Raw genomic sequence first — 13,268 nt, 5'->3', positions numbered from 1 at the left:
CTCGATTATCCGTCTTCCGATTCACAGTCTTTGTCGCTTAACCATCAAGCAGGTCAGCTCCCAAGGCCCCACAAAAAAAGCACATGATGTGTTTAGATTTTTAAAACACACACTTTTTTTTTATTTAGAATTTGGAAAAAGTGATTTTTTGTGAATGCAGTGTGTTTTAAACAAAAAAAATTGACTTTTTCAGACAACAACAACAATAATGTCACATGTGTTTTTTGTAGCATGTACTGTACTATAGATTACATTGTAGTAGATTTTTAAAACACACATAAAATTTGAGGGGAAAAAAAAGTAGTTTTTTTTTTTTTTGGTGAAAATTTCCCCTTTCTTGCTTAACAGACTTTTCAATTATTTATCTGTCAAAGCTCTGGTCCTGTGACTGACAGTTAATAGAGATTCTACTGTAATTGCTACATTACTGCGATATAAGAATTGTACATAAAATTATAATAATGAGGGGAAAATGAGGTACTAGAAAACAAACTGACTGCCTTACAGTGACTTTTCCTTCACATATTTCACAGATTCCCCAGCTGGAACATCACAGTTTCAAGGCACAGAAAGACAAGGTGTAAAAACAATGGAAAACCCTTCAAGCAATATGCTGGCATAATACTTGACAATGTCATGCCTCTTAGCCACTTTAGCTATAATATCCCATTTTCAAACAAGAAAATGATTACTATTTACTTTACTATTTCATACATACTTTTGATTTTTGAAATGTTGGATCAACAAGTTTAAAGATGCACTGGAAAAAAGGAATCCAAATAGAGTAGGAGGTAGAGTGAAAACGAAGTGTCTGTATACACATCATTCAAGACATACAGAAGGTAATGTGGTTAGCACTACACTCTCGCAATTCTTTATCAGCTCTAGAAAGACACGATCTTATAGGAGACTGGAAATTATTTAGCAAATTATGGTGATATGAAAAGTCTGCCTGCCTTGAATCTGAGCTCTTCCAGTCTGCAACCTATTGCTCTACTAAGGTGCATTGCAAAATGGCAAGACCAACTGACGAAACTCGTCATGTATAGGCAGAAACTGAAATCTAATATATTGTAATTTAAGTATATCAAATTAGAGCTAGTTAGAAACAAACTCATTCATTGCACACAAGTCAGAAGACAGAAAACAGTCCCGTTTCAAAATGATAAGACCAGGCTAAATATTTCGTGACCTTCATACTCATATGCCTCATTGCAGCTGTCGAGTGAGCAGTCTTGTGTCTGTTGTGTTTGTGAACTTGCTCGTGATCCACTGTCAATGTTCACAAATCGACGTTGTCCAGGCTAGTCAGACAAACAAACATACTGATATACAAGGAAAGGAAGACGCAACCCCATCTGACAGTCCACAATAAACAGAGATGTGTTCACTGTGCTAAGGAACACACGTCACATGGGAGGAAGAATGAAGCGTATAATATTCAATGATGGAAAGATATTCAACTTGGATAGTCCTGATGGCTTGGCATACCACTGGCATGACCTCAGAAAAGACGAAGTGTTTTCAAAGAGGTAGCAAGGAGGAAAGTTTCTTATCGTCTGGGATGAATTTGGATACGTAGGAAAAGCACGTCTTATGTTCCCTGTAAGTCATATGAAAGTCATACACTATTAGACACTGCTCGAAGAGCACCTTTAACCTGTTGCAGAGAGGATTGGAACAGGGAATTGAATATTTCAGCAGGACAATGCAACCATCCACTGCCGGATTTACAAGGGATTGGTTTAGTCATGGAATGGCCCACCAATTCCCCGGACCTAAACCCTATGGAGAACGTATGGAGATCTTATGCAGGTCAGTTTATCGTGATGAAAAGCAATATGCCAATGTGCAGGAATTAAATACCTCTGTTATATCTGCATGGAATGAACTTGAACTGTCTGTGTTACAGAAGCTTGGAGAGAGCTTAACGAATCATGTGTTTCAGATAGTTCTGAAAACGAGTTCATTTATAGGATATTAATGACAAGTGGTCTTACCATTTGGCAACAGGACTGTTTTTTTGTATTCAGCAGTGTCTGAAAGGAATACATTTGTTTGTAACTAACTGTATGATAAAGGTTATATAATTTGATGTAGTTCAGTTAAAATATATTAGATTTCAGTTTTTCTCTATACAAGACAAGTTTCGTCAGCTGGTCTTATTTTGTAATACACCTGATAACCAATATATCTCTGCAGAGGTAAAGTGTTATGGAATAACCGATGCAGTTCCCAGTTACCTTCTACATTTTGATGTTAAATTTTAAGTAATCTCCTCATCAGTCAGGTGTCTTACAAAGACTTTATTACATATATACCGCTGAGAGGGAGCACTGTTGATAAAACTCAACGCTGCAATACAAAACCATCTAATGTGAGTCCAGGGTCCACTGCCGTAAGTTATCCTGCATTTGCTCTTAATGGGCTGAGGGAAAACTCCGGAAAAAACCTCACCAGGCAACTTGTCCCAACAAGATATGAACCTGGGCCTGCTCGTTTCACAGTTAGGCATGCTACTTCACAGCAGTGGATTCATCAAACTTAATTGTAGTACAAATTAATTTAGATATCATAGGAAGAATTCTTTTGTAATTTATAGAATTTTAAATTAATTTCTGTCAATATCAGTTTAAAACTCAACAGAATTTGTTTTCGGAATATGTATGATAAGAACTTTCTTGTGTTAAATATTATTAACGTCACTTGTTAACATGTTTCGACCTATTTTTGGTCATCTTCGGAACAACGACCAGTTCCGAAGATGACCGAAAATAGGTCGAAACATGTTAACAAGTGACTGTAATAATATTTAACACAAGAAAGTTCTTATCATACATATTCCGAAGTGATACAGTGTTAAAAGTTGTGTAATCAAGATGTAGAATTTGTTTGTTATTTAAAGTGTATGGATAGTGGCGCACTGCTTACCAAATGAAGGGTACACGGAAATAACGATCAAGATCCATTTTTAGAAAGTTTCGAGAAAAACGAATTTTAAAGTTTAAGCACTTAATACTTTGTTATGTGTGTATTTAATAGAAATTGACGTAGTGGAATGTCAAGAACGATGATTTCTTATTACCAGCTAGACCACATGATAGTACTTCCTTTCCACTATAAGATGGCATTATTAACTCAATTTCGATTTTTGTTGGACCTTGATCGTTTTTCCCGTGTACCCTTCAAATATTAAAGCATCCACTTTTCTCAACAGACACAATGGTTTAATTCCTAGAGAGTTTAAATGAAATTTGTCATGGGTGTTTATGGCAAGTTTTTGTGAAGTACTTCCATTTCTGCCAGCATTTTACTATTCTCTATAAAATATGTTAAATGTTATGTTTTATTTAACGACGCTCGCAACTGCAGAGATTATATCAGCGTCGCTGGATATGCTGGAATTTTGTCCCGCAGGAATTCTTTTACATGCCAGTAAATCTACTGACATGAGCCTGTCGCATTTAAGCACACTTAAATGCCATCGACCTGGCCCGGGATCGAACCCGCAACCTTGGGCATAGAAGGCCAGCGCTATACCAAATCGCCAACCAGGTCGACTCTATATAATAATAATAATAATAATAATAATAATAATAATAATCAGCATTATTACTGCAATGAACGTAGACATTCCAGAGGTCTCTGACTCCTATACTTATCAATCAAACCATTCTGTGCTAATATGACAATATTCTAATGCGTCCTTCATCAACATACTGATAGTGTTTTGGCTGTAAAACTTTCAATGCTGAATATGAATATTTTATTAAAGCAATCTGATCAGTCACATTCTAAAGTAACTTAATTATTTCTTATTTAAATTATTATCCTTGCTTCATTGTTAAGTAATGAAAGTGATAATAATCTTTTATCATACATTCCTAAAGTTGGGCCACACCTAAGAATTATTTGAAGATAAACAATAGCATTTTGAAGATATTACTAACATATTTCATTTCATATTACATTATGCTTATAAATCCAACAAAGTATTAGTATTGCAACACTGGACTTAGCTACTAGCATAACTCAGTTGGCTGATTGGTGCTTGCCTGCTGATTGGGAGTTGCACTTGGGCATGGGTTCAATTTCCGCTAGGGCTGATTACCTAGTTGGGTTTCTTCTGTCTCCAACTATAAAGCGAATGTCAAGTAATCTATCCTCAGCCTCATCTCGCCAAATACCATCTCGACGCTAAATAACCTAGTAACTGATACAGTGTCATTAAATAATGAAGCATTAAAAAAATTACTTAAATCCAATAACAACAGTGAATGCAAATGAGTTATCCTTCTAGAAAATGAGAACTGAAGGGTTACTTAGATTCCAATATCATATAGCAGCTGAGAAAGAATCCCTAATGAGGAATTATGGCAATATAGGACTATATGGAGAAGGCTATGTTGAAACAACCCGTAAGTAATTGGAAACGTCTGATGATGATAATGAAGAACTGGACACCTACAAAAATGAAGTTTACCTGCATATTTATCAACACAATCAAGTACAAAACTAAACTATTCTCAATATAGGAGGAACAGCTTACAGTATATTGCATTAGTGTCGAAAGAATTGATAGTGTGAGTGGCTCTGAAGACTTCTGAAGTTTCTGATTATGATTTTAGCTGGCTTTCCCCACAAAGTATGGTATTAAGTTTGTGGATTGTAACTTATAGATTTGTCAGAATTACGAGAATTATGCAACCGAAAGCAGTTTAAATAATGTACTGCCATTCAAGGTTTTCATAATTAGAGGTTGCTGCATATTTAAGGGAACCTACTGAAACTGCTGAGTATCTGGGTAACAGTTTCTTTACCTATTTGCTTTAGACAAATACTGTTTTCGCAAAGAAAATGGTATAGCCCTTTCATTAAGGTATCCCTAATGTGCTCTAAGCAGAATAATAATGTTTCGTAAGCATGCAACATAAGAAAGATATTCTAGAGAAATGTATCTGTAGCTCCAGGCTTAATCCCTAGCCTGGTCATGATGGTATTTGTGGTGGACAAAGAAGACATTATAGAGTTTTTTTGGGGGGGTTTCATGTTTCCTCTCTATCGTTCCACCAATACTCTCATCTTACCCTCATTTCATGCATCATCTGCAATAGTTAAAAAATAGAGAGGGCTGAGGTGTTAGGGATAGTACAGGTTTCAAATGCTGGTATGTATGTATGTATGTAATGAGTGATGATGAAGAAGGGAGAAGGGGAAACCCAGTGCTGGCACATAGCCTACTCCTGTCGAATAGCACTAAGGAGCCCGCCAGGCTTAATGTCTCTGTCCGACGGATGAATCACTATCAACAGTGAAAAATGCTTTCTTATCATATACACTGCGGACAGATTTGGGATTTAACCCATGCATATTGGTGCACAATCTAGTGATTAGAAGTTGTGCACTTCCGTATAAATTTTACATTAAAATTTCTGAAGTACCTGCCTTTCAAAAAAGGGAAAGAAGGATAATACTGTACCAGATTACCAGTACTAAATTTTGAAAAAAAAAAAAAAATAAATAAATAAATAATAATAATAAAATAAAATAAAATAAAATAAAAAATAAAATAAAATAAAATAAAATAAAATAAAATAAATGTTTGCTAATTCTAGGGACGTTAATTAAAGACCCAATTCTTAATATACAACTCATTTAAAATTCTAACAATTTTACTTCAGGAATTCTACTAAGAATGAGTGTTTGCTAATTCTAGGGACGTTAATTAAAGACCCAATTCTTAATATACAACTCATTTAAAATTCTAACAATTTCACTTCAGGAATTCTACTAAGAATGAGTTTTGAAAATTTTGAAGCACAGCCGAAAATAAATTTAAGAAGTATCAAACTTGCATATTTACCTCCTAAAATAACAAGTAAACTACATACAACTGATAGATTAAGGGGTAATTAAATGTGCTAAAGCACTTTCATTGCAAGTGCGTAGTCTTGTGTTACCTGACACAATTGACAATATGGAAACAAACATGAAATCCATTACAATGCTGGATGGAATAAATTTCATCAATGCAGCATGGGACAGAGAGGAAAGTTGGATTTTCTAAGGTAAGCAACTTGGTGTTTTTTGTTTTATTCTGCAAATTATTAGGTTACTTTTCTCGAGATATTAATTCTTTTAATTTGTCAATAGTCTATCACGCATCCATATTTTTTTCGTGTTCTCTGATTTTCTTTCCCCCCCCCCAGAAAGAAAGCAATGCAACTCTTACCATACAAAAATTGTATTACTGTAATATACCGTTTCATGTTTACATTGTTTAGATAAATGTTACAGCGTCTTTGTGTTAAAATAAAAGAATCCTAATATATGTAAAGCCACTCCTGCTAATACACAGTACTGTTTAATATGCAATTATTATGCAGTCTCTTGAAAAGAGTCTCACTAAGATTTCACTATAAATGCAGAATTACTTTCAAACCTATACTCATGCTCTTTAAATAAACTTTACAAAGAATGATTCTAACAAAAACGGAGACCAACAACTGAAATAAATAATCTGAAACAGTTCAATGACAATGATGACTGATTCCATTGATCCAAGAGGATTTGTTCTGCTCCTACATGTTAGCCACGTGACAAATGGATAACAACCCAGTGTAATGATGGGAACCAAAAAATGCTTGGAAAGAACTGGTTCGCCCAATCTGTTTCACATCATCTACCATCTTCCACTGAACTTCACACACAATCTATCCCTTTATGAAGACACTAACTAAAAGGTGCAAGATCACTGAAAATAATTCAGCAACCTTTAACTGTCGTATTATTTGATTTTGCTATGATTGGTTTTACATCATTAGCTTCTATGTGAAACAGCGTTACCAAAATCAGTAATCTTCTCCTTTTAAGTGGCTACAGCATGACTGATGCTCTAAGTTACATCACTTACTGCACATCATCTACTCCTGCATCAGCAGAGACCTGCATGGGGAAGAAATTTTCTCATGAAATTTCGGCTAGTGTATGGGACCAGTGCTCACCCAGTAATGTAATGAATTTGAGGAGATATGATAGGTAGCAAAAACCAGCTTTAACAGCTAGGGGGATCATTGTGCTGATCATACAATACCTCCATTCTGGTTGGATGATCATTCTCCTCCACTTAGGCACATGGTTTTGAGGCCAGTAGTCAAATAGTCGGACTTAGCCCTTCATGGGGTTTGCACCATAGATTGTTGTTATTAATAAGAGGTATATTAACTTCAATTTCATCATTCAGTACAGTACTAGGCAGAGAATTTTTTCGGTGGAAACTCTCTAAAACACATCAAAAAGTTCATTCATAAATTCCATCGCAAATTTTATTATTATCTGCAATCTCGCACTCTCCAATCTATGAGCCATTTCTGTCTAATCAATTTTTTAACAACGAAGAAGACGAAACAAAATTTTGAGACTTACTTAAACTACATAAAATATTCAACCAGGCTCCAGAAGTTTCGAAACACAATCTGAAATAACCTTGTAAGTGATTTTGAAGAGCTTAACTGCAATCCTGCCTGAGTATCGGTTAATCTTTCTTCTGTCAATACATTTCTTTTTATTTCCCTCCTCCTCCCATCTGATATAGAACCTTCATTACACCCTTTTGAATGAGTGCATGAACATACGACATGGTTGATAGGAGATTCTGGATATATGTGACGAGACTTACAAATGCAGTTTCCATTAAAAAAAATTATCTATCCAATACTGTACAGAATTACTGTGCTAGAATGACACACATGCTGCTTCCCGAAAGGTTGACTCTGCTGATAATGGGAGAAGATGACATAAGTGCCGAAAATTTATGGCATTTATTTGCACTGTAGCCACTCTCAAGTTATAACATACATCTCTCTGTTTATATGGATATGTCACTTTAATAAATCATTGAAGAATAAACAGTTTGTTACCGACATTAATACCACGAGCAACTACTTGGAGTATTACCATATACAGATATAAATTGTCGATTTTATATGTGCAACACAAGCTCAGAGCAAGTCTCAAGGAACACACGTCACATAAACTAAGGAATGTTCGTGCTGGATACCAAGAAACTTCTTTCACACATTTACAGCTTTCTGTATGTGATTTACACTACAAACTAAGTCAACAGAATTTCTCAGTCATTTGTAAATGGACGGTTTTTTGGGCATATAATACAAAAATTACCGTGCAACTGCATGACAGAATTTATTTCAGAGGGGTAAAAAAAAAACATTAAACTTGTTTCTGTTCTAGATTCCACACCAGAGGTGCTCCAAACAGTTGCCGTTAGTACTACACACAGTCGGTAACAAAATATTAATTATCATGTACATATATACACTAATGACTAAGGTATTATACAGCCAATTATGCATAATATATTACATTTTATGAATTGTGAATGTTGTAGAGGTACTTCAGGCTGTCCTATTTCACAATAGCTGCAGTATATCTTTTCAAAAAGAGCTGATTGCCATATATACCAGTCTGATATAATAAGTATGGAAACATTTTGATATTACAGTCATGTCAGAACTTCTCCTGTCAATATTTAAAAAATAATACGAACGCCCTGTTTCTGCACAGGAGTTTGTTAGTACAAATATATTTTGATATGTACAAAGGGGTTTGAATTTTAATCTTCAAAATGTCTGGAATGCCACGGAATTATTTTGCACTTCAGTTATTCATGACTATATAACATCTGTCAAAATCCTTTAAAATAAACTACAATGTTTATGTCTTCAAGACACTTTACTCCAGATCTGTTATGTTACAACTGAAAGCACTTTATAGAGAGAAGACACTTTTTGCAAGGATTCTAAAAGAATGAATAAATTCCATAAAATGATAGCACACGTTGTCACTGGTCTTCTTGTCCTTTAATTCTTTATGAAGGCCATAAACTGTGAAAGGAAATATCAGTTGTTTAATTTGAAGGAGAATATTAAGTAGCCATGGTAGTGTTGTGATTTAATTATTAATTAGTCTGAGTAGAGAAAATGATGGTAGCTTATTCAAGAGAGGTTTAGATTGGATTTTTCTATTCCTAGTGGAATATATAGCACACAATGTACCAAAGGTTGGATCTACTTTTGCCTTCAAGGAAAAAAAGGAAAAGGCATTATACTTGCTGACGTCAAATAGTAGGCTACATCTTTCCTTTCATCCTCTTTTTCATCTGAAAACGAATGTAGTTTCAGTCCTTGAAATACTGCTGTATATTCAACCAGGGAAAGAAAAACAAACTTCTCTTTACCAGTTACTGTAATATATTTGAAGTATCTTACCTAATGTAGAATTTTCAATTAAATAAACTACCGACTGATCAAATATTTCTGGCCTTTCCTACCAGTCAATCTGAATGAATGACATCATTGCTAGTAGTACGCCTTGCCTTGAAGGGATGGTGGTGTGGGGAAGAGAATGAACATCTTCGAGAGTAGTGGGTAGTTTAAGAACTAACATGACCAATATTGCCAGCCACTTTGTATGATCTTCATTTAATAATATGTGATTTTTTTTTACCCAAGTCAGTTATTTTGGAATGCTTGCTTCTAAAGAATAAACCATGCCCTCAAATTGTGACAACTATTTCATAATTTGTTCAGTTACATAATGTATTACAAAACGTTTCACTGTTTCTAAAGCAGTAACAGAGTTATTAAAGAACACAAGATTGTTGGATGCAAGCATAGGTAGCTTCGAATTTCCACGAATTTCAACACATACTGTATTTTTGTATTCTCACCATTTTCACGGTAAACATAATTTCGAGCAAAATTAATTTAGAACGTATAAAATGACGTTTCCTATCTCCTGGGGTTTAAAATGTGATCGTGTTAAGTACAAAAAACGTGTACATGCGAAACGTATAAAAGAAGTGTTACTGTAATTTGTACTTATATCCAATATTTACTATAAATAAATTCGATTGCTATTCAAAGTCTACTTAGCCATCATTTTCACAAACATTTAACTCGAGAATCACTAATAATGCATACACATTAGGGTGCACAGGAAAAATGATCGAAGTCACAGTTCTCTTAAGGGTTATGCCATCATCTAATTCAGTATATTACTGCAAAATTTACTGCTGTTCCTACTGAAAAATAAGGAAAGGTGACTGTATAAGTGGCGATAATTCTCCTTTATCACGTTTGATAAGAAAAACGCTAAATTTTGTAGTAATATCACAGTGTAGTATATATAGTCACGAAGCTTGAGTTTATGAGGGTACTAGGAACAATAGACTATGCAGGTTGCATTATCTATAATGAGGAGACAGTAGAGATCCTAGTGGTTAGCAACTATCTATGGATGCATATTTACTATGTATTGAGCTTCATGACTGTATATACTAGACTGTGGTAATATACTGAATTAGATTAAGACATCAACCTTGATCATTTTTTCCGTGTACCCTTCACATGTTTTGTAACATTATTCATAATGTTGAATAAGTGAGAAATCACAATTGAGACAGTCGAATCAGCTATCTAATGTCAATAGAGGCAGTATCTAAGCAGATACTCGTATAGCTTTAGTTCATGCAACAAGGCTCCATGAATAGCATGAGAGAGAAAATAACACAAAAGGTTTGCAAATGTTACTTCCTTAAGAGACGAATTAAATATGGTAAGTGATATTCAATCAGATAAATGATATATCGAATTACAGTAAAACCCCAGTTTAACATTCCCGTTTTTAAGGAATAATCTCTTAAGTCCAGCCAAATTACCATAAGAATAACGTAATTAATTCCTGCTTTTAAAGAAACTTGTTTAAAGAAAATCCCACTTTTAAGGAATATTTTTCAAGTGTGTTTCGTGATAATGAAGCCTGAAATATCGACTCGCCTTTCAATATCAATAACACCAGCATATTCGATAGTAATGCAGCACCACATGGCGGCATTGTTATTTATAGTTCTTTATGGTCTAGCTTTGCAATGCTTTCACAGAATGGTTGCTTTGTTCTCGCGAGTTGTGTGAATCTGTTTTCAAGTTTTTTTTGCTAGTTTATGCTGTTCATGCATCATCGTAATGGTGACTGAACACGTGAAGTTAACTATAGGATGGAAAGTGAAAATAATAAGGGCTGTCGAGGCTAATCATCAAATAACACTATTGCATATGGCAAAAAAACGTTGTTTGTAATCTACTTCATTATGGGGAATAATGCTGAGTTTAAGTGTGGTTCGGGTTCAACCAAATGGAAAAACATTTGTGCCTCACCATTTGAAGAGTTAGAAAATATTATAATGAAATGCATTGTAAATAATAATTGTAGGCATAATTACAATGTTTGGTACCGGTATATAATACCCATGCTAGTACTAGTTATTTTAGCCTTTCCTTCCAATTTTATGTAAACCACATTTTATAGAAATAAAAAAAAGTAATCCATTAGATACTCGTTAAAAAGGGGTTCTACTGTATTGGTACAGTGGTTGAACTGATCAGTGATTTTTGTGGTATGTAAATAACTTGTGAACATGAACTCAACATGCCAAATTACTTCTACAATGATTGAAACGAACTTTAATGGAGGGTGGGGGGAAAAAACCTTCGTAAAATTAACAATAATTGAAACAATAAAAGTAATGAAAGCTAATGGTAGCATTGTGGTAAAAATGGGACGTTTAATTTCTACCAAAAGAAAATTATTTATAAGTAAATAAGTTGAATTTTCGGAATAAATTGTCACTATACCTTCGTTTTATTATCAACATTTCGTTAATCATTGCTATTTCTAGCAACAAATTAATGACAATAATCGAAGTTGTATTATATGTGAAAGTTGAAGCCACTACCTATATAAAATCTCTCCTGACAGTTATTACTATTAGAGTTAATACACCTCTCAACTTCCTACCAGGCATACTCTCTACTCACCCTGCAGTGAAAGGAGCCACCTGGTGACTGGCTGGCAAGTAGGCGGGCTGGGTGGTGGTCACATACACAGCAGGCCGACGATACAGTTCTGGCTGATGGTAGAGAGGCTGGCCAGCTGCTGCAAGGGGATGTTGTGGGGAAAGACGACTGGCAGCAGCTGCATGTGCCAGGGGTTGAGGGGATAGGTGTGCACTGCTGTGCCGGTATCCCTGGTGGAGTGCAGGATGGGATGCCGATGCCGCAGCAGCTGCAGCTGTGGTCCACGTCTTGGCCTGTGCTGCCGCAAGCAGGTGCTGCTCTCTGGTGGACACCGCCACAGCCTCACGCGTTGTATGTGCTGCAGGAGGCTGTATGTAGTCCTTATGAACAGTTGTTGCTGCAAGAAAACACGACACTTTGTGCTATTTACCACCAGAACAAGAGTCTAGGATGTAACAGGAAGAGAAAGTAAATATCACCCTAAAGTGACATTAAGAAAATAAAAAAATAAAATTATCACAACAATCACAATCATCGCCAATCATTCATTCATTGCAGAATGTGTATTAACACTAGAACTGAGAACTTTCAACAAAGAAAATGTTAAAAATGTTATGGTTTATTGAACGATGCTCGCAACTGCAGAGGTTATATCAGCGTCACCGGATGTGCTGGAATTTTGTCTCGCAGGAGTTCTTTTACATGCCAGTAAATGTACTGACATGAGCCTGTCGCATTTAAGCACACTTAAATGCCATCGACCTGGCCCGGGATCGAACCTGCAACCTTGGGCGTAGAAGGCCAGCGCTATACCAACTCGCCAACCAGGTCGACTTCAACGAAGATGACACACACTTTCTCATTATATATGTTTGCAACAATTCAGTTCCATTATCGTGTTGCAGAAAGTATTGCTGTTTATAGATTATCTTCATGATTTGTTATTTAAAAAACATGAATAAAATCAGAAGATATATTGTTTTATAAATTCTATGGTTTAAGTATTATGCGAGTAGATAGACTTTTGATAACACTAATTGTTTCTAGAAATTCACCCTCACACAATGAGAGTTTACAAGTGACCATGAACCCTTTAAGAGTGCAAGACCCTTCCTTACTACTGCGGACATTTGGTAGGAAAATAAACATTTAGACTGCAATAACAACAAAAAGTACAAATAATTATGTATATAATTAATTTATCTCAGGAAATCATTTTTCTTTCAAAATATGTCTTTTACTTTCCAGTTTATTCTATGTAATACAAAAATCAAGAAGAAAATTGTTTTTGATTTCAAATTAATTAATTTAAGTATTAATTTTTTTATTTAAAATGATTATATTTCAAGAGAATTTTGACGGATAAACTGACTAATATATGTTGAACACAAGTAA

At 35.0% G+C, this 13,268-nt stretch overlaps 1 protein-coding gene across 10 annotated transcripts in view; it reads right to left on the bottom strand.

The window, feature by feature from the left end:
- Hipk (Homeodomain interacting protein kinase) overlaps positions 1 to 13,268 on the bottom strand; it is a 138,339-nt gene that overhangs the window by 25,204 nt on the left and 99,867 nt on the right. For 9 of the 10 annotated variants that reach the window (XM_069839994.1, XM_069839996.1, XM_069840000.1 and 6 more), the window contains one exon: positions 11,895 to 12,270. In XM_069839994.1, the coding sequence (XP_069696095.1) occupies positions 11,895 to 12,270 (376 nt within the window). Of the gene's footprint in view, positions 1 to 6,265; positions 8,904 to 11,894; positions 12,271 to 13,268 lie in introns of those variants that run through there. The other variant, XM_069840002.1, reaches the window with a different exon arrangement.

The sequence above is a fragment of the Periplaneta americana genome, chromosome 11 (assembly GCF_040183065.1).
Source record: "Periplaneta americana isolate PAMFEO1 chromosome 11, P.americana_PAMFEO1_priV1, whole genome shotgun sequence".
Lineage (NCBI taxonomy): Eukaryota > Metazoa > Arthropoda > Insecta > Blattodea > Blattidae > Periplaneta > Periplaneta americana.
This window is presented reverse-complemented; position numbering and strand designations above follow the sequence as displayed.